This window comes from Dicentrarchus labrax, unplaced genomic scaffold (genome assembly GCF_905237075.1).
Source record: "Dicentrarchus labrax unplaced genomic scaffold, dlabrax2021, whole genome shotgun sequence".
NCBI lineage: Eukaryota > Metazoa > Chordata > Actinopteri > Moronidae > Dicentrarchus > Dicentrarchus labrax.
This window is the reverse complement of record NW_026136722.1, coordinates 17,463,567-17,485,479: the sequence shown is the minus strand read 5'-3', so window position 1 is coordinate 17,485,479 and position 21,913 is coordinate 17,463,567. Positions and strand designations below refer to the sequence as shown.

The 21,913-nt window shown below is 39.6% G+C and overlaps 1 protein-coding gene across 1 annotated transcript; it reads left to right on the top strand.

Annotated features, from left to right (window-relative positions):
* The first annotated feature begins 182 nt into the window (after positions 1 to 182).
* On the top strand, positions 183 to 20,669 carry LOC127356136 (myosin heavy chain, skeletal muscle, adult-like). The gene is made up of 38 exons (XM_051387658.1): positions 183 to 481; positions 569 to 712; positions 807 to 963; positions 1,634 to 1,661; positions 1,773 to 1,887; positions 1,985 to 2,077; positions 3,257 to 3,320; positions 3,411 to 3,509; positions 3,614 to 3,717; positions 4,891 to 5,029; positions 5,122 to 5,240; positions 5,332 to 5,481; positions 5,886 to 6,056; positions 6,133 to 6,439; positions 6,523 to 6,587; positions 7,561 to 7,648; positions 7,819 to 7,936; positions 8,025 to 8,148; positions 9,067 to 9,203; positions 9,602 to 9,857; positions 11,985 to 12,227; positions 12,315 to 12,491; positions 13,193 to 13,338; positions 13,653 to 13,743; positions 13,829 to 14,218; positions 14,294 to 14,420; positions 14,794 to 14,912; positions 15,306 to 15,502; positions 15,575 to 15,758; positions 15,833 to 15,998; positions 16,091 to 16,215; positions 16,295 to 16,603; positions 16,939 to 17,142; positions 18,191 to 18,316; positions 18,435 to 18,605; positions 18,687 to 18,791; positions 18,866 to 18,961; positions 19,054 to 20,669. Exons 1-38 carry the CDS (start codon positions 281 to 283, stop codon positions 19,195 to 19,197), a joined length of 5,799 nt encoding a protein of 1,932 aa, XP_051243618.1. The 5' UTR covers positions 183 to 280; the 3' UTR covers positions 19,198 to 20,669.
* Positions 20,670 to 21,913: the final 1,244 nt, after the last annotated feature.

The following is a 21,913-nucleotide window of genomic DNA, read 5'->3' as shown; positions in this document are numbered from 1 at the left end:
CACAATACAGCTATACATAGACAGTTCGAAATACAAAATGGACATACTTGAGTTTTCCAAGGTGGCGTAGGAGCCAGATCTCCAAATATAGGCCCCGACCATCGCTTATAAAGGCTGTTAAAGTCTAGTTAGGGTGAGGGATGTCTGTGCCGTCTGTGGGGAATCTTATTCGAAGGCTCTGAGAGATTTGATCGTTTGCAGTTATCTCAAACCCCGACCAACGTCTGCGCATTATTCTCAAGTGCGTGTTCGTCCCGCTCGTGCAGCTACTGTCGATAAAATGAGCGACGCAGAGATGGAGATATTTGGGGTGGCTGCCCCGTACCTCCGCAAGTCAGAGCGGGAGAGGATCGCAGCCCAGAACACGCTGTTCGATGCCAAAACAGCCGTCTTTGTGCCCGACCCGAAGCAGGAGTACGTGAAGGGAAAAATCAAAAGCCAAGACGGCGCCAAGGTCACCGTGGAGACTGAGGATGGGAAGGTGGGTGTTTCTAAAAGCAGAGACTCTCACATTGTTTCCTGTTTTTATCATTTCATTGAGCGGAAACGTTTTGAATTCACTCTTCAGGTTGTAACAGTTCACCTGGACGACATCCGACCCATGAACCCTCCAAAGTTTGACAAGATCGAGGACATGGCGCTGCTGACGCATCTCCATGAACCCGCTGTGCTCTTCAACCTCAAAGAGCGCTACGCTGCCTGGATGATCTACGTAACCCACTGATTGTTTTCTGTTGTCTGATTGAACAAACCTGATTAATATTTTGTTTTATCATGCTGGTTTTTGTCTTCTCTCGCGTTCACAGACCTACTCTGGACTCTTCTGTGTGACTGTGAACCCTTACAAGTGGCTTCCAGTCTACAACCCAGAGGTTGTGGCCGGTTACCGCGGGAAGAAACGTCAGGAGGCCCCCCCACACATCTTCTCCATCTCTGACAACGCCTACCAGTTCATGCTCACAGGTCCACTCCCATCATATAATATATATAATATATATTACCAATCTTTTTACTGAGAGAAGCAATACTTCAGTGTATAAATACTTGTTACCAAAGTGTAAAAGTAGCATAAAAATACACTTAAAATTCCAAAAAGTAATGCAGAATGTCTTATTTCAGAATAATATCACTGTAAAACCTCATAAGTTAATTTAGTTGTTGTCTTTATTTGTACTGTTAAAAAAACTAAATACCTTGTAAAATGTTTTTAACCTTTAGAATTGAGTTAAAATAAGTGTTAGAGTGTATTATTTTACTGTAACACGAGTTAACCTGTAAAAACAGCTGACGTATGATTAAAAACAACTTGGGGGGATCATTAAGAATTATTTGGATGCATACTTGAGCTTATGATGATCAATAAACTGAATTATAAAAGAATTATATCGCCTGTACTGAAAACACTGAACACGTTTAAGTTCATGTAAAACAAATGAGTTGGGTTTAATTAATGTGAATGAGTGACTCCAATTTGTTGGAGGATTAAGTTATATTAACTTATTTTATTAAGGTTTTATATTCAGGTTTTATAGTGCAACTAAAAAGACTAAACATAAATAAGAATGAACACTGACTCCTCAAACTCAGCTGGAATATATCGAATGTTTCACCCAGTTTCTTTCCCTTTGAACAGATCGAGAGAATCAATCTATCCTGATCACGTAAGTGTGACTTCATGTGTTGTTTCCTAAAAGATAATCAATATATATCTATATACATATAGATATATATTATAATGTCCCATCACTCATGTCATGCCGTCCTTTCCTCAGTGGAGAATCTGGTGCCGGTAAGACCGTCAACACAAAGCGAGTCATCCAGTATTTCGCAACAATTGCGTCATTTGGAGACTCGAGCAAGAAAGAGCAACCTGCTGGCAAAATGCAGGTTCGTCCCTCTTCTGTTAACGATCTATCAATATATTGATCAGGGTTTGAAAGCATGTGTTAACACAGCAGTTTGTGTTCTTGGTGGGAGTTTTTAGGGGACTCTGGAGGATCAAATCATCCAGGCCAACCCTCTGCTGGAAGCTTTCGGGAACGCCAAGACTGTGAGGAACGACAACTCCTCCAGATTTGTAAGTTCAGTACGGAAGCTGAGCGCCGCCATTATGATTAAACTTGTTGTTATAACTGATTTTTGAATCCTGTTGATAATGACAGACTGAATCTGCTATCACAGGACCTTTGTGACGCTGATGTAAAGAGACAATTGAGATAATTAAGCAACACAAGGACAGAAATAAGTACACAAACAGATAAATAAGTAATTAAAAGTCTATAAAATACGACCAGAAATACAAAGTATACAAGAACTAAACTCAAAATTATAATTTATACTGCAGTACAGTCTCAGTGGTGTGACTAGCAGCACATAGAGAGATATGATACTGTAACAGAATAATAAACTTAATATTTATCTGTTTTAATATATAAATATGTTATAGTACATGTAATAAAACAGTATATTATATAAACATTGTATAATAGAGTATTGGATGTAAAATATAATCAGACTTGGGGAGACTTGGGAGAGGCAACTAATCCATTACAGTTACAGAAATAAAGACATAATCAGATTACAGTTACATTCAGGAAAAAAATAGTTTTAAAGAAAGATTACAGAAGAAAGGTCACACTGTTTCTTTTCTTCTTTCTTTTTATTTACATATTTGGTGTTGAGGTAATTATTGTGATACTTTTAGGTTACTGACTACATTTTTTAACAGGTAATTAGTAACTGTATCGGATTACATTTTGAATATAATATATGGTGATAATGTAGTAACATAACATATTGTGTAGTATAACATGAAACATGGCTCCCAAAGTGGAACCCCAGAAGGTTCATTTTGGCCCGCTAGCTAAAAGACATAATAATACTTTTTTTAAATAATATAATTCACTATTTATGCTGTTTTATTGATTTTTTGGGGGGGGTAAAAATGCTCTATATATTAATAATTGTTCATAATCTGAGTACAGCAGGCAAAGTGTCACTGAAGGGATCTTAGTAGCATTTTGCTTTTTAAAAACACAAAACAATCTCTCCAAGTAAAAAGTTTGAGCATAAACTATTAAACATAATAAACTATACAGAGTACAGAATAATATGTAGTAAATGTTACATAATACATAATAACATGTAAAGAATATTATATGTTTTAGTAGTCGAGACATTTTAAGTTGTAATATATTGTAACTAATGTAATAATGTAACATTATAACACATAATAATAATTTAATAACATTTCCAGGGAAAATTCATCCGCATCCACTTTGGAACGAAGGGGAAGTTGTCGTCAGCGGATATTGAGACGTGTAAGTTTGCTCATAGTGTCACTGACATTTCACTTATTAAGTATTAAGTTCTATAAGATATATTTTATCTTTGTTTATATTCATGATCAGACCTTTTGGAAAAATCCAGAGTGACGTTTCAGCTGCCGGCAGAGAGGAGCTACCACATCTTCTATCAGATCATGTCCAACAAGAAGCCTGATTTAATAGGTAAATACACCCGTAACTATTCGCCTTAAATGTCTTATTTCTATACCGGTGCTGCACTTCGACCCTGCACAGACGAATCAATACTTTCTGTATTTCCTTTTCAGAGATGATGCTGATAACCACCAATCCATATGACTTCCCTTTCATCAGCCAGGGTGAAATCACTGTGCTGAGCATCAATGACACCGAGGAGCTGATGGCCACAGACGTGAGTGTGTGTGCGTCAGATATACTGTATATGTGTGTGTGTGTGTGTGTGTGTGTGTGTGTGTGTGTGTGTGTGCAGAGAAATGGAAATCAAGACATTTTTAAACTCTTTTGTTAGTTTTAGTTGATTACAGTTTGATTGCGATCATTAATTCATCATATATTATCATAAAGTATCATAAGGATCAGAATCAGGTTTATTCCCAACTAAGTTTCATATTCAAGGAATTAGCAACAATAAACGTAGTAAGAGAAAAAGAATAAAGTCAAGAGTCAGAATATGTTAAAAGAAACTGGTTATAGGAACTGAATATAACTGAATATAAGAATCGTTGTGCTTTCGTTACCATAGAATGAGATGTTTTTATCTACAGACGCCGCGGGTCTCCTTCCGTGTTGAACCGCCATGTGTCTATATAAACACTGGCTCTAAATAGGGGCGTCCACATTAGCCACTGTAGTTTCTAGCTCACACACCCCTTCAAGAATCACACATCACATAAAACAATGAACATGTTTTAGAGCTCCCCCCGGCTAAACGTCTCAAAGTAGACTTTCAGGTGAGCTCGAGTCGAAATTCAAACCATTTTCAAATGTATGAAATAGTGGAAATCTGTATTTATGCCTCATGGTTAAGGCAGCAGGGGCCACCTCATTATGCTTCCCTCTTCCACCCCACACTGTCTTTCAGAGGCTGTAGCTGCTGTTTTACAGCTAGAGTTAAGATACTTAGATGACCTGACGCATCCATTGTTAGCAACCATGTTATGTTAACAAGTCGGGAAAGAGGCTAAATAATGTTTAATAAAAGTTAGACTAAATTTTGGCGATGGAAAAACTGGCATGGCCATTCTCAAAAAGAGACCCATTGACCTCTGACCTGACTTATTTTAGTGTATTTGGATATTTCTGCATACTGGAGTCCATAAACAGTGTTGGAATTGGATAAATTAGGAATAACTGGAAAACTGAAACACATCCTTCATGCCACTTTCGCACAAGTCAGAGCCCCACTGCTGCAGCCCAAAGTCAAAAAAGTCACCTCTGTCCCCTGGCTTATTTGGTCCTCCACAATGTTGACTCCATCCATGGCTACAACCACTAAAATCTGATTAACAACCAACAGCTACAAATCACAATTAATGTCAGTTAACTCCTGTATCTGTTCCTCCAGAGTGCCATCGACATCCTGGGGTTCAACACGGAGGAGAAGGTGGGCATCTACAAGCTGACCGGGGCTGTGATGCACAACGGGAACATGAAGTTCAAGCAGAAGCAGCGGGAGGAGCAGGCGGAGCCCGACGGCACCGAGGGTGAGACGTCGGAGCTTCAGGCAACACAACAGCTTCACTCTCATGTGTTTATCACGTCAGAAGTTCCAGTATGTGTGCTTTACATCCCACAGTGGCGGACAAAGTGGCGTATCTCATGGGTCTGAACTCTGCTGATTTGCTGAAAGCGCTGTGTTATCCCCGAGTGAAGGTCGGGAATGAGTATGTCACCAAAGGTCAGACGCCGCAGCAGGTACAGTTCACGTGTTTCTGCGTCTTAAAAGGTGTGTTAACTGTGTTGGGTGTGAATGACAGTTGAATTAACAGATTGTGTTTGAGCACAGGTGAACAACGCCATGGGCGCCCTGTCGAAGGCCGTGTATGAGAAGCTGTTCCTGTGGATGGTGACGAGGATCAACCAGCAGCTCGACACCAAACTTCCACGACAGCATTTCATTGGCGTCCTGGATATCGCAGGGTTTGAGATCTTTGAGGTGAACATGTGGAAGTACATTTCTGCCAGTAAAATAAAAAAATATGTAGAAAAATCTGCCTGGATAATGAAATATTGTTCATGTTAAGTCATAATTATGAGATAAACGTCAAAATTATGAGATAAGAAGTCAGAATTTCATTTTTAACTCACAAATTATAACTTTTTATCTTGATGACTTTTATCTTATAAAAATGACTTTTTATCTCAGAATTATATGTTTTTACCCTATAAAATAACTTTTTCTCTTATAAAATAACCTTTTCTCTTATAAAAATCTCAATCTTCAATTTACCATGGGGATATTTTTATTATCACGGCTAAGAATAACAGGATTCTCTCCTGCGTAGAATAAGAAATCTTTCTAGAAATGTACACTTATTGAATCGATATTGTTTAATCCAGATGAACAGCCTGGAGCAACTGTGCATCAACTTCACCAACGAGAAGCTGCAACAGTTTTTCAACCACCACATGTTTGTGTTGGAGCAAGAGGAATACAAGAAAGAGGGGATTGATTGGGAGTTCATTGACTTCGGCATGGACCTGGCAGCCTGCATTGAGCTCATTGAGAAGGTACATCCCCTCTTTATGAACCATTCATATTAACGACAGATGCATTCAAACACTAATCAGCTTTCTGTTCCTGCAGCCGATGGGCATTTTCTCTATTCTCGAAGAGGAGTGCATGTTTCCAAAGGCGACAGACGGCTCCTTCAAGAACAAGCTGTACGACCAACACCTGGGCAAGAACAGCATCTTCCAGAAGCCCAAACCCGCCAAAGGGAAGGCGGAGGCTCACTTCTCGCTCATGCACTACGCCGGCACTGTGGACTACAACATCAGCGGCTGGCTGGAGAAGAACAAAGACCCTCTGAACGAGACTGTGGTGCAGCTGTACCAGAAAGCCTCCCTCAAGCTGCTCTCTCAGCTCTTCGCCACGTATTCCTCTGTTGACGGTCAGTTCACAGACGGGTTGCACCGGCGTTACGTCGCCTTTAAATGTTTATCTCTTACCTTGTTTCTCTTTATGTTTCTGCAGATGGACATAAGAAGAGCTTCAAGAAAAAGGGCTCTTCTTTCCAGACAGTTTCTGCACTTTTCAGGGTAATAATATACGACCATAGCTGAAGGAATCACTTTGATTGATTGATTTGGTGTCAGTATGGAGGCACAGATCAATCATCCTCAACTACCATCAGATAATCTTGAATAGACCAGAAGATTTTTGCAGAATTCTCTTTAAATTTTAATTTTATTTTCATTTTTTACAACTATTTATTTATCTGTTAGTTTATTTAACAGGGACATTAATAAACATTGCATATTTGCTATAAAGTTTCCCTATACAGAACAGAATATACAGTTAAACTGACAGTTACTGAGAGTAATGTTATACGAGTACAATCTTTTAATAGTGTCCTGAGATAACTTCTGTTATGAATTGGCGCTGTACAAATGAAATTGAATTAAAAGTGAATTAAAAATGTCACTGAGATCAGTTGTTAGAATACAGAGATACATAATAATAAAAATATGATCAATTTTAGTTAAAAAAAAAACATCATACTGGACCCTATTATATATTGTCAGGTACTTTATAATACAGAGAACTGAAATGTGGGATATGACATATTATATATGACCCAGACAATATATAAAATACGTATATTCTATCATCTGTTGGAGCTACTGAGTTCACTGTTTTGGTTCATTGTACAGTTTTTAATATAATATGAAATATACATAAAATATGTAACTTAGTCAGTTTACTAAATAATAGAAAAGGGGTCATTAAGGAAAAAGGTTGGGAACCGCTGGTCTAAAATAAGCATAATAATGTATATTAATGTATTTATATTAATGTATTTCTTCTCTTTTTTTGGCCTAAAAGGACATTTAAGCAAACTGAGGTTAAAAATAACTGAATCCTATCATGTGTAACTTAAGAATCATATTAACTGTGCTCCAGATAACAAGACTTCTGTTAACTACAGCCCTGAACATTAGCCCTAAATATTATCTAAACCATTCCTCCAAGTGAACATCAAGACGGACTGTTAATGTCGATCTCCTGCAGGAAAACCTGAATAAACTGATGGCCAACCTTCGGTCCACTCATCCACACTTTGTGAGGTGTATCATCCCCAATGAAACCAAGACACCAGGTAAGAAGAGAGATAAGAAAGATTGACACCACTTTCAAGTCTTTACGTTTTTGTACGGAATAAAGAAGAAGTAATCAGTGGGCTTCAGAAGTGGCTTTTTTCCCCTGTTTACAGTCTTTATGCTAAGCTAAGCTAACCAGCTGTTGGCTCCACATGTCTTCTCCACGCAGGGTCCATGGACCATCATCTGGTCCTTCACCAGCTGCGCTGTAACGGCGTGCTGGAAGGTATCAGGATCTGCAGGAAGGGATTCCCCAGCAGGATCCTGTACGGAGACTTCAGACAGAGGTGATGTGTGGGAGGATTAGACACACACACACACACACACACACACACACACACACACACAACCTAACTGTGACTCTCTCTGAGACAGATACAGGATCCTGAACGCCAGCGCGATCCCTGAGGGGCAGTTCATTGACAGCAAGAAGGCTTCAGAGAAACTGCTCTCCTCCATTGATGTGGATCATTCCCAGTACAGATTTGGATACACAAAGGTATATATAATATATTTATAGGTATTTTAATAAGACGTTTGCCCCCCGGTGTGTAAACTGTACCAATCGGGGAAGCTCACAGTGTCCCTTCACACTGACTGGGACTGGTAGGGTTTATTTATGTATATTTTCTGATCTAAAGTTAATGATGTAGTACAAATAGGAGCCTAAATTTACACATAATCCATGATGATCAATATTTTAGAGCCCCTCCCAAAAAATTCTCTAAAATACTGACAACGTCAGCCCCTCCAGGATTTTACTGACTTATTTTTCTGGCCTAAATGTCATGACATTTCTAGAAAATAGTGATGCATGTAGTGACGTTTTTAAGCTTTTCTATTTTTTCCAATAAAAACTTGTTCCAGTCAGAATAAAATCTCACTGTCTGCAGGGTCAATGTGAGACGTTTGTGTGTTGAAAATGCATCTTCAACACTACAAACAAGGAAGTGTGACTCAACATTTAGTGCAAGGAAATTGGTCAAAATAGCTACAGTAAAATAATTTAATGAACTCAAGAGATTGTCTTCCATATATCCAGGATTGTGTCGGTCTGGACCATTTTAGATTCCCATCATGGACTTTTACCAAAGACTACCAGTGTATGTCATTCTAAAAGAAGTCAGGAAATAGTTCCCACACGTCCTGGAAAACTTTGTAAATGAGCTAAATTTGCTTTCCAGTCACTGAAACACCTGGAACCTGATTAAAATATCCAAATATCCTGGAAATAATCTGTGTTTTTAATCATATTTTAGCCCTTCACCCAGAGTCATGCATGTGATGAATAAAACTGGGGTTAAATGGTCTAATGGTAAATTATTTGACCGTTTGTGAGCAAGTGCTGTTCTTGTATTGTTTTGTAAAAGGTCCTGGAAAGGTCCTGGAAAATGAACCCGGTCGTATCTTCTTGCAGGTGTTTTTTAAAGCCGGCCTCCTGGGTCTCCTGGAGGAGATGAGGGATGAGCGGCTGGCGGTGCTGATGACTCGGATCCAGGCTGTGGCCAGAGGTTACGTCACCCGGCTGAGGCTCAAAGAGATGGCGAAGAAAAGGTCTCTCACAAATCACAACAAACTGTCAGACACTCTAAATAATAACCTATATGATCTACAGGCAAAGAGCAACTGTCCACATGTTACAAATGTTAAATACTCTATAAACTAGGCAGACAAAACCAAAAAAGTGTTACCCTTGTATCTGATATTACTTTAGTTTGATGGTAGCAGTAGAAAATATGCTGGACTTCCCATAAAATAGTTATCTGTAGCCATGTTAGCAGTAAACTGGCAAATGTTAGCACGCTCACACAGTAAACTAAGGTGGTAAACATGGCAAACAGTATACCTGCTTAACATCATCAGTGTTAATGCACTGAACATGTTAGAATAAAATGAGTCGTGGAAAACCTTAAAAAAAGGTCATTCAGATTTGAATCTTTCTCCCTCCACAGAGAGTCCATCTTCATCATCCAGTACAACATCCGTTCCTTCATGAACGTGAAGAACTGGCCCTGGATGAGGCTCTTCTTCAAGATAAAGCCTCTGCTTCGAAGCGCCGAGGCGGAGAAGGAGATGCAGAGCATTAAAGAGCAGTTCTCTCGACTCAAAGAGGAGTTTGCAAAGTCGGAGGCCCGGAGGAAGGAGCTGGAGGAGAAGATGGTCATGCTCGTCCAGGAGAAAAACGACCTTTACCTTCAAATCCAGGCAGTACGTAAACACCCCAAAGTGGTCTGTGTGTATTGATTTTATTCTGTCCGATAAAGAGATTAGGAGAGAATATACTTAAATTCAGCAACTACATAATCAATACTAATGTAAGATAAGTGGAAGCGTCATTGATTGGACACATCGGGACTCAAAAAGTAGAAATAGAATATAAACAGGAACAGAGCAAATCACTTAGAACATATTAGGAGAGAAATACAATAAATATTATTCATTATAATTAAAATATACATAATATTCAAAATATACTAAACAAAATGAACTTTCTAAAATAGCTTTATAGCAAGTGACACGTTAGAAACTTAAATTTAGCACCACACCGCATTCCCTGGTAGTTAATCAATAAATTAATCAAAAGAAATTAATTAAATATTTGGAAAAATATGCTAATTAAAAGTATATACAGTAAAGAAAATGTAAATATATATATATGTTTATAAAAATAAAGATATTCCAACAAAACTAATAAAAAAAGTAATAATAAAATGGGAAAACGTATCGTCACACAACATGTCCAAATGTATAAATGTATGAAATTAAGTAAGAAAAAGCTTTATTTATATACTTTTTAGAACACAAAGTGCTTCTCAAACACACATTTACACATAAATAAACATACATACACATACATACTAACATATGGATGGATAAAACAAGAGGAAAGGAGTTCAAAAAGAAAAATAAATAAATAAAGACGGAGAAGCAGATCTATAAAAAGGCTATTAGAGATCCTTCTGATTGGGGAATGTGGAGCTAAAACAGCAAAGGCAAGGTCACATTAGTTTTGCATTTGGAGCCGGTGGTTGATGGAGAAAAGGAGCGAGCGTGGAGGAGATCAGAAATGTAACTGGGAGCGAGGTCATGAAGTACATAAAATGTAATCAACAGGATTTTGTAGTTGATTCTGAATTTTACAGGAAGTCAATGGAGGGACGACGGCGGCTGGTTCAAAGCCGGCTGCTCGACAAAGGCAGAGAGTAGTAAATCCAGTTACCGTAAAACTTCCAAATAAACGCAGGTCTCCAATAGAGGCCTGGTCTGGATTTTATAGAAATTATCTCGATGTATAAAACCTCTTAAATCCCACCAGGTTGCCTGCTTGAGCGAGTTTTAAGTCGTTTTGATCTCCTACACTAATCTTCTGTCAGTATGTACCTGCTGCACATCGTCAGATCAGTTATAGATTCTCCACAATTCAATCGTTCAATATTTTACAAAAACTATCAACAACAAAAGTATAACGTTAATTCATTCTGAATTACCGGTAACACGGTAAACAACAGAGACAGAAAAAAACCTCTGAAGCATCATAATCATCATGTTAGTTGTCAAATTTGCTGAACAAAACTCAAGAGAACCTGGAATTAAAGGCCTGTCCCAAATAGAGGCCTGTCCCCAATAAAGGCAGGGGGAGTTCAGTGATTAAAGCAAATAAACATCCAGGCTACTATTAGAAGTTTACAGTAATCTGAAATTAAGGGAAAAAGGGTTTTAAAGTGTTCAACTGACTGAATGTAATTCCTTCATATTATGTATTTATTGTACTTCCTGTTGGAAAAGCTTCAGGGAATACGATTGATTGAGGGGAAAACATAATATCAGCAAACAAAATGTGTTCTTTAAGCTTTCTAACTACTATTGTTTAAATGATACTACTAATAATTACCTTTATTATATTATTATTTTAATATGTTTGTCATTTAAATGTAGCTGGACCACAAATGATCTGGCAGTTACTGCTCATCTGTGAAGCTAGTTTAGCTGATTTTTATTCTCCGTGACTGGATTTAGCTTCTGTCTTATTAATGTGGGATAATAAACTAAATAACCAAGATGTTAGCTCACTGAAATTTATATATTGATCAATTTTATAACAGTTAGGGGGTTCAGTCAAGTTTATATGAAGCTGCATTTTGGCTTTGTAGGGTAGAATAAACGCTTTAAGGAGGCCCAGCTGAGGCACGTGTTGAGGGAATTACAATAATCTATACAGGGGAAAATAAAAGAAACATCAGATTTTTGCAATATTTCTTAAGATGGGACAAGCTTTATAGCATTATGGTCTAAAATGACACCAAGATCCTTAATGATGCACCACTGTGTCTTCAGGAGAGGGACAACCTGTGCGATGCCGAGGAGAGGTGCGAGGGCTTGATAAAGAGCAAGATCCACCTGGAGGCCAAAGTCAAAGAGTTCTCCGAGAGGATGGAGGAAGAGGAGGAGATCAACGCCGAGATCACCGCCAAGAAGAGGAAACTGGAGGACGAATGTTCGGAGCTCAAAAGAGACATCGACGACCTCGAACTCACCATCGCCAAAGTGGAGAAGGAGAAATACGCCACAGAGAATAAGGTGCCTCTGATGACCGCGGCGTGCCTCTTCGGTTTAAGTGTTTTAACACTTTTAACGCTCAATAAATCGCCTCCTCTCTCTCTGCAGGTTAAGAATCTGGTCGAGGAGCTCACCACTCTTGAGGAAAATCTGATGAAGTCTTCAAAGGAGATCAAAGCTCTGCAGGAGGTGCACCAGCAGACGTTGGATGACCTCCAGGCCGAGGAGGATAAAGTCAACTGTCTGGTGAAGACCAAAGTCAAGTTGGAGCAACAGGTCGATGACGTAAGTGCAGATAAAGACCAACGTCTCGATATGACGTGTGTCTGCGCGAAGGCCATATTGGGGAGGTGAAGATCAGCTAGTTAACAATACTGAGAGATTAAGACTGCACAACAAAATCGACTGTAACTCGCTTAATCCTGAACCGATTTTCATGAAATTTGGTTTGTTATAAACGGGGGAAATTGACCCAGATACTAGTTAATTAATGCTTCAGGCATGTGTGGTGTTTGGATATTCAGACAGACGAAATATACAGACAGGCACTGATAACAAAAAAGAAAAAAGGAGCAGCAGTTTGGCCAAAATACAGAATGAAAACAATGAATATATGAATGCCAGAGTGTGTTAGCTGGTGCATAAAGTATCAACACATGGTAACAAAAACAAAAACAAGCACTCAGGTGGCTTAGTAACAATGTAATATGTATAGAAATCTACATTTTTAGCTAAAATCATAAATAATTTACGCTTGATGTTCTAGTAGAAGTTATGGCCATTCAGAAGGTTAATGTTTAGGCATAGAGCTAATTTGAATTGTTTAGAAATGTTCAGAATTGAGCGAGTTACAGTCGGTTTTCTAGGGCAACCTTCCCAATATGGCGACCACGTAGACTTATAGCGGCGGCGAATGAGGTACCTATTATTAGTGGACTGTTGAGGTCCGGTTTCCTCGGTTGACGTGCAGCTCTGGACTCTTGCAGCTGGAGGGCTCCCTGGAGCAGGAGAAGAAGGTGCGTGCAGACTTGGAGAGATCCAGAAGAAAACTGGAGGGGGATCTGAAGCTGTCCCAGGAAACCATCATGGACCTGGAGAATGAAAGACAGCAGATGGAAGAGAGACTGAAAAAGTAAAAGTTGTTTATAAACCTAAAACTTCATGTAAATTAATTTAGGCTTAAATTCCATGAAAAAAAGAAAAGAAGTATAGATGTAAATGTCTGAAGATTTGTAAATAATGTCTGATGCCACCTGTAATGTTTTAGTTTGAGTTAAAATATCTTCATTTAGGGGCTTTATTCCTCTAGATCCACCCCTGCATGACAGTGACTTCACATGAAAAAAACTGCATTTTTAGCAATTTAATTGTAAAAACTGTGCCAATCTCAATAATCAAATAATAAATGTTTTCTCTGCTGATAAGAATAAAATTAATTATTTTCAGAAAGGACTTTGAAATCAGCCACCTGCAGTGCAAGATGGAGGACGAGCAAGCCCTCGGCATTCAACTGCAAAAGAAGATTAAAGAGCTTCAGGTATCTCCCATTGGCCCATTTAAATACATTTTCTCTAATATACTTAACATTTTAGTTAAGATAAGTTAATACAATTTCACTGCAGGCTCGCATTGAAGAACTGGAGGAGGAAATCGAGGCCGAGCGCTCGGCTCGAGCCAAAGTGGAGAAGCAGAGGTGTGATCTGTCCCGGGAGCTGGAGGAGATCAGCGAGAGGCTGGAGGAGGCCGGAGGAGCCACCGCCGCTCAGGCTGAGCTCAACAAGAAGCGCGACTCAGAGTTTCAGAGGTTGCGCCGCGATCTGGAAGAGTCCACCCTGCAGCACGAGTCTATCGCTGCGACGTTACGCAAGAAACAGGCCGACGGCGTCGCCGAGCTCAGTGAGCAGATAGACAACATTCAGAGAGTGAAGCAGAAACTGGAGAAAGAGAAAAGTGAGCTGAAGATGGAGATCGATGACTTGGCGAGCAGCATGGAGAGTGTCCTGAAAAGCAAAGTAAGAGACGCATGAACTGTTTTCTTAACATTAAGAGTTTATTTTGCTCGTGATAACCGATGCTCAATATTTCAGGCTAATCTGGAGAAACTGTGCAGGAGCCTTGAAGACCAAATGAACGAATACAAGACCAAAGCAGATGAAGCCCAGAGGTCCCTGACTGATTCCACTACACTGAGTGCTCGCCTACAAACTGAAAATGGTACGTTACTGAAAGTAAACTTAAAAAACAACAATTATTTGAACTGATTTTATTTGGGTTTTGTCACATAGTGGCATGACCTTCACGTGTTGCCATATATGGATCATATAACCAAAACATAATCCTCTTATATTGATATATTTAGAAAACTAATAATAATTTATACATATATAATAAGTTCTGAGTGGAGGTACACTTTCACTACTCCAGCTGGAGGTGAGACATGGCATCCATAATCCATTGTGTGTGAGATGGGAGTGCTACCGATTTCCATTTAAGTAGGATGAGGTGATATAGCCTCTGGTTGGGAAATGATAAAACAGCAATTCATGTGGACGGTTAAGTTAGTTTGTGTCCTCTTTTTCCAAAATAGGTGAACTCACACGTCTGCTGGAAGAGAAAGAGATCACTCTGTCCCAGCTGAGCAGAGTGAAATCTGTCGGGAGTCATCAAATCGAAGAGCTGAAGAGACTTTTGGATGAAGAAATTAAGGTCTGCGATGACAAAATGTTATTATTTTAGATAGAACTTGTAACAATTAGCCAATTAATCGATTAGTCAAATAGTCGAAGACAGAAAATGAATCTGTAAACCACTTTGGATAATCAATTAATCGTTCTCGCCTTTTAAGCAAAACTGTTAAATATTCTCCGGTTCCAGCTCCTCCAAAGATGATGATCTTCGCTGCATTACGTTGGAAAATAACTTCAACCACAGCTTTGTTTTGCTTTCAATGTTTGTCACTAGTGCTCAAACAATTAGTCGATTCATTGATAAGACAATCAAAAAATATAAAAAATGTGAGGATTAATTAGTTAATTTTTACACTAAAGCAGTTTTAATTCAGGCAGTAAACCACGGTTATATATGTTTTTGCTTTTTAAGGCAAAAAACGCCCTGGCTCACGGTTTACAGTCGGCTCGCCACGACTGCGAGCTGCTCAGAGAGCAGTACGAGGAGGAACAGGAGGCCAAAGCCGAGCTGCAGCGCTGCCTGTCCAAGGCCAACAGCGAGGTGGCTCAGTGGAGAACCAAATACGAGACCGACGCCATCCAGCGCACCGAAGAGCTCGAGGAGGCAAAGTAAGAACTGCACAGCGTTCTCAGCGCTGATGGGTTTCTTACGCTTTAACACAATTTATCTTTGCTTCAAAGAAAGAAGCTGGCCCAGAGGCTGCAGGAGTCTGAGGAGATGACAGAGGCAGCAAATGTCAAATGTGCATCGCTGGAGAAAACCAAGCAGAGGCTGCAGGCTGAGGTCGAGGATCTCATGGTTGAGCTGGAAAGGTCAAACGCGGCAAATGCCACCTTGGACAAGAAACAGAGGAACTTTGACAAGGTATGTCAGAAACATGCTCATTTGCATCCTGTTAAAGCCGCATTCGTTACACAAGCTGTTTCCTCCTCTGTTAGATTCTGGCCGAATGGAAACAGAAATATGAGGAGAGTCAATCAGACCTGGAAGTCTCCCAGAGAGAGTCCAGAGTGCTGAGTACAGAACTCTTCAAGCTGAAAAACTCGTACGAAGAGGCTATGGATCATCTGGAGAGCATGAAAAGAGAGAATAAAAACCTCCAGCGTAAGGGTTCTGCATCAAAGAAACCATCCATTAAGTGAGGGAGTTATACTGTTTCTGACCAACAAAGATGATGTTTTTCTTTACATTTTCAGAGGAGATCACAGATATCACCGAACAAGTTGGACAATCCACTAAAACTATCCACGAGCTGGAGAAAGCTGCAAAGCAAGCAGAACAGGAGAAGAGAGATACCCAGGCAGCTCTGGAGGAAGTCGAGGTTGGTATTATCCTGTAATGACACCAAACCGCCATTCTTCATTCAAATAACCTCAAGTGTTGTGTTTCTTTCGCTGTAGTCTTCTCTGGAACATGAGGAGGCCAAGATCCTGCACCTTCAGCTGGAGCTGAACCAGATCAAGTCAGAGGTGGACCGAAAGGTGGCAGAGAAGGATGAAGAAATCGACCAGCTCAAGAGGAATCACCAGAGGACCGTGGACACGCTGCAGAACACGCTGGACGCCGAGACGCGTAGCAGAAACGACGCCATCCGGACCAAGAAGAAGATGGAGGGAGATCTGAACGAGATGGAGATCCAGCTGGGTCACGCCAACCGCCAGGCGGCAGAGGTCACCAAACAACTGAGGAATCTGCAGACCCAGCTGAAGGTTTGTTAACGCTCACAGACATGTTAACACCGATATAATGGGTCGTTTTAAACCCCACATGACATGGAAAGCGGGTGGTATTTGCTTCCACATATTTACATTAATATTGGTCGAAATCTGTAAACGTGCATCACATTTTGTTTTACAGGAAGAACAAATTATTGGCTTTCGGTATAAAAGTACAAAGAAATTGATTTTGTTGTCAATTAATTTAGCATACATTGTAAAATAAAGGTACAATATAACTGTAGATGTAATATTAAAGGGTTATAAAGGCATTATTCATTTAATTCCATCTGGACTTTAAAGCTCCAAGCTTTTACTTTCTGTCCCAGGACATCCAGGTCCACCTGGATGAAGCGCTCCACAGTCAAGAGGACTTAAAGGAACAACTTGCTATCACGGATCGCCGCAACAATCTGATGATGGCCGAGAATGAGGAGATGGTGGCGGCGCTGGAGCAGTCTGAGAGGAGCCGCAAGCTGGCTGAACAGGAACTGATCGACGTCAGCGAGAGGATTCAGCTGCTCCACTCTCAGGTTAGATGATATATAGGACATGGGAGGACAGGACGAGACAAGCCGGGTAAAGACTGAACAGGACTAAACATAGACTAAACACACAATAGAAAAGGGAATGGTGGCTAATTTACATCACTAATTTCCACTCAATTTATTTAAAGAGCACATTTAAAAGCAAGTGTTGACTAAAGTGCGGTACAGAGAAATTTAAAATACTGTTAAGTAAAAATAACAAAGAGCAAATAACTGTAACAAACAAGCATAAAAAGGTGGATCTTTAGCCCATCTAGAGTTGTTCACTTTCCTTTTAGCTGCAACGTTTAGTTCTTTTAATTACTGCTGAAGCAAAACCAGCTAATTATTCTGTGTCTGAGTGGTTTACTTGCTCACAGTGTTCTGGGTTTATAAAGCCAATACTTTTACCATCAAAATATACCCTGATCTTGATTTTGGGAATCAGTTAAAAACATCATCACCTTCTTTTTCAACATATTTCCATTAGAGTAAACCAACTTTCCAAAATCTAGGGAAAGACATGCACTGACATTTTGTTTTGAGGGGCTGCATTTTTCATGAACACATGCAGATATAGTTTTACATCTTGAGATTAACACTCATTGGTCTGTTTTATTGTAAAAAGACGTGTACCTGTAAGGTGATCACACCATTTCAACATGGCACAGTTTAATCTCTGTGTCCCGCGGAGGCACGCCTATAAAAAATGATAAAAGTTTTATGATATGACTCTGATTTAATTTGGTCTGTCTTTAATAATTACTGTCTGCTCACATTTATACAGCCACAACAGCACAGATGGTCAGTGTGCTTTCGTTTGGATATGAGAAAACCAAAATTGGGAAATGAGACACTGAAAAGAAAAGTACACTGACTGCAAATAAAAAAAATATTTACTGTTTAATTTTGTATTTGTAGGGCAGCTCAACCAAAGAGGACAAATTAAATGCTCCAACTATAAATGTACCTCCAGTGGGATTGTTTTGTGTGGGATCCAAACCACTCACAACTTAAATGAACGTGTCCTCTTTACATGTCGTCTAATGATCAGAACGCCAGCCTGCTGAACACCAAAAAGAAGACGGAGGCTGATTTAGTTCAGCTGCAGTCAGAGATGGAGGACACCGTCCAGGAGGCGAGGAATGCCGATGAGAAGGCCAAAAAAGCCATCATGGATGTAAGTCTTCGGCCCCTTTTATCCAATTTAGAGACATTCCAACGAGGAAACAGCTGGTCTTTGAGGTTTTTCGGTCGTGCAGATTAAATTTCACAGAGAGATTAACATTTGCTCACAGGCCGCCATGATGGCGGAGGAGCTGAAGAAAGAGCAGGACACCAGCGCTCACTTGGAGAGGATGAAGAAGAACCTGGAGGTGACGGTGAAAGACCTGCAGCAGCGCCTGGACGAGGCCGAGCAGCTGGCTCTGAAGGGCGGGAAGAAGGAGCTTCAGAAGCTGGAAACCAGGGTATGAGTGAAAGAAGGTCGAAATCATTATGTGGAGGAAAAAACAGAATGAAAAGTGGGTTAAACAAACTGTATTTTTAAGGTCCGTGAGCTGGAAAATGAACTGGAAGCAGAACAGAAACGCAGCGGCGAGGCTATGAAAGGTGTGCGGAAATACGAGAGGAGAATTAAAGAGCTCACTTATCAGGTAAATCCTGTTATGAATAATGAATCTGATTTTAAAAAGAATGAGGTGTGAGAGTAATCCCTCAAATGTTTCAGGGTGAGGAGGAGAAGAAGAACGTGGCAAGACTCCAGGATCTGGTCAACAAACTGCAACTGAAAGTGAAAGCATATAAGCGTCAGTGTGAGGAGGCGGTGAGTAAAAATACACAGTGTGAATAAGTGTTAGCTGGACGCGTACCTAAAACAACGCCTCCCTTTCCCATATTGTTTTCTGTGACACGCAGGAGGAACAAACCAGCATCCATCTGGCTAAATTTCGGAAGGTGCAGCATGAGCTGGAGGAAGCTGAGGAACGAGCTGATATCGCCGAGTCCCAGCTGAATAAATTACGAGCTAAAAGTCGTGATATTGTTGGTAAAGGGGAATAGAAATCTACACTGGTAACCAGTCGTTGCTGTGAAAACCATTTATCTCCAGATTGTCACTTTCTTCGTGATTTAAAGCTGTTTGTTTTTACAGTCAGCACTCTGATTTCCAATTTCATGTCGACTTTAATATTTGTGACGATGCATTTTTCAACTAATCCAGTGGGTTTTAAGATGGTTTATTTAGCTGTAGAAGGAGAACTTTTGCAACCTAAAGTGTAAAAGATCACTTAGACTTTCAATTAATCTTAAATAAAATGTAATCTGTCAGTTTCAACATTATTTGATCATTGGATGACAGTAAATATATGTAATGTTAGCATTATTAGGATTGGGGACTTCAAACGTCGGTGGTCTGACGTGGTCGTTTACCAGGCAGGGAAGGAAAGATGCAAACAAGTTACATTATGGGAAATGTACAAGCCATATGGGGACTAAGGGGCCGGTCACACAGAGACGCAAGAGATGCAGAGACTCTTATGGTGCATTTCATTTGAACTCGGAAATTTTATGAGTTCCCAGTCAGAAATTTCACCCCAGAACGGCCCTTGAAGTCGGATTTCCAACTAGAAAACTCAGAAGAACCTCACCAACCTCGACTTCAAAATCCAAGATTCTGTTTATTGGCACTTCTGTCTTTTATTCCTCATTAAATCAGTCGTGGACGTGTTTGTATGAGCAAAATACAGCATAATGTATGTTGCTAACAATGGCTAATGGCTAACATGGCTAGAGCTTGGGTTTCCAACTTGCTGTACTGGATTTTGGTCAACTCGGATGTCATTCCCAGCTCCGACTTTGGACTTCCAAGATGAATGGAACGCACCAACAGCTTAGCAAATTACAGCAAAACAAGTTGATTTTTTTCAACGTTGTCCTGATGTTGCTGGATGAAAAGTTAATGAATCACCAAAGTCCTTCGGATTCATTCATTGTTGAGATAGTTAAGTCTGGACCAAAGTCTGTCTATGTAAAGATTGAGTGACTCAGAGTGGGAACATTTTGAAAATGTTCAAAAGAAGGTTTCTTGTATGGACACAGCATCTGGTCACCATTCTGTGTTGTTAATCCTGGGATCAGTCGACACGGAGCTAAATAAACAGTGACAGCTCAACATGTTCCAGGAATAGTGTCCACACAGCAGTTATTTGTGCACTGACCTGAACTAAAACCTCATTCTTACACTAAGACACAGAAAAATGCTTTTGTTAAAGTCTTTGTGCCGGTCAAGCACTGTTGAATTTATCTGAACTAAATATTATAAACCTGAAACACAGTCACACAATCAAAAGGATCTTAAACAGCAACAAGACTTAAAAATAAATCACAGTTTTGTCTGTAAAAGTCTCAAGAAAGCCTTGTTTTAGTCTTGTTTTGGTACCTGATATAAACATTTATCACACACTTTATCCTGTCTTTCAACATTATTCCTTTTTGTTTCTTGACCCAATAAAAACCATAAACTCTGCTGCCTATTTCCCTTGAGATGCTGTTTTATTTCTTCACATTTACATCCTGAATCTTTTCAACTAACAACAAAAAGGAAAAAGCAGAGATATATGAGACTGTAATCTGATATGATGGATAATAAAATAGCCTATAGTTGCTTACCAGAGGGAATATTATTGTGGTTAGTAACAAAAATGCAGCCACAACCTAATTTCCTGATGAATGAATGCATTAAAATAACACTGTTGCACTCAGACTGTTACTTATCTAAAAACTGAAGCACGCAGCTGATAATGAAAATGTGTTCATTAACACTACAGTCACTCACCAATTCAACTGTAAAAAATCACATTAGCGTCGGCTCACAGCTACAAAAACAAGAGATCAGATAAAAACAGAACAGAGGCCTGACATTTGGGCGTTTGTAGAAGAGCCTGCGAGTTAAAATGGAGCTCATCAAAATCTGCCTTTTTTTTTCACTGCTGTCAGCGGCAATCAGCAGCAGCTGGTATGTTCATGACATTTGTAGAAATCCCTATGAAGCAGGGTTAGGGTTACGGCGCGGTGCATGTGTGACTTTCAGCAGAGGAAGGTAACCTCCAAGTGAGGAGAAAGTACAAAGAGGAGGACGGGTGGGACGGGAGGAGCTGACAGGTTGTTGTTTCCATCACCGCGTCACCATCAGACTATAGGTTGTTCATTCACAGCAGCGGCCAGTAAGGGATTAATAATACTACAGTAATAGTATTACTTTCCCCAGTGTCACTAATTGCTACATACATTTATTGCTTGGACGATGGAAACATTCAGCAGCTGGAAATATTCCCATTACTTTGATTTTAACAAACAAAACGCTCACAATTACTAATTACAATTACTAGTTTTAATATAGGGACTAGCAGAAAAGTAATATAAGCAGTAGTTTAACTAATTACTGTTGGCAGGGAGTAATTAATAAAGTAATAATATTACTTTGAAAAGAGTAATGAGTAATAAATAAATAAAAATTTGAGTAACTAGACAAACACTGACAGTCGAAAGGTCTGTTTTGGTAGCAAAAATATTTATATGAGACCGTTACTTATTTTTACTAAGAACATTAGAGTCTACAGTATGTAAATACAGGACACAATAATAAGAAATAATAGTAAATAAGCAAACAGTAGAGTTCTCATTAAGACTGAAATAAAGAAAAACTCCTTTTGCATCATATGGGACAAAACTGACCTAATTTTCACCAGTTGATAAAATAAACAATAGGCACATACGA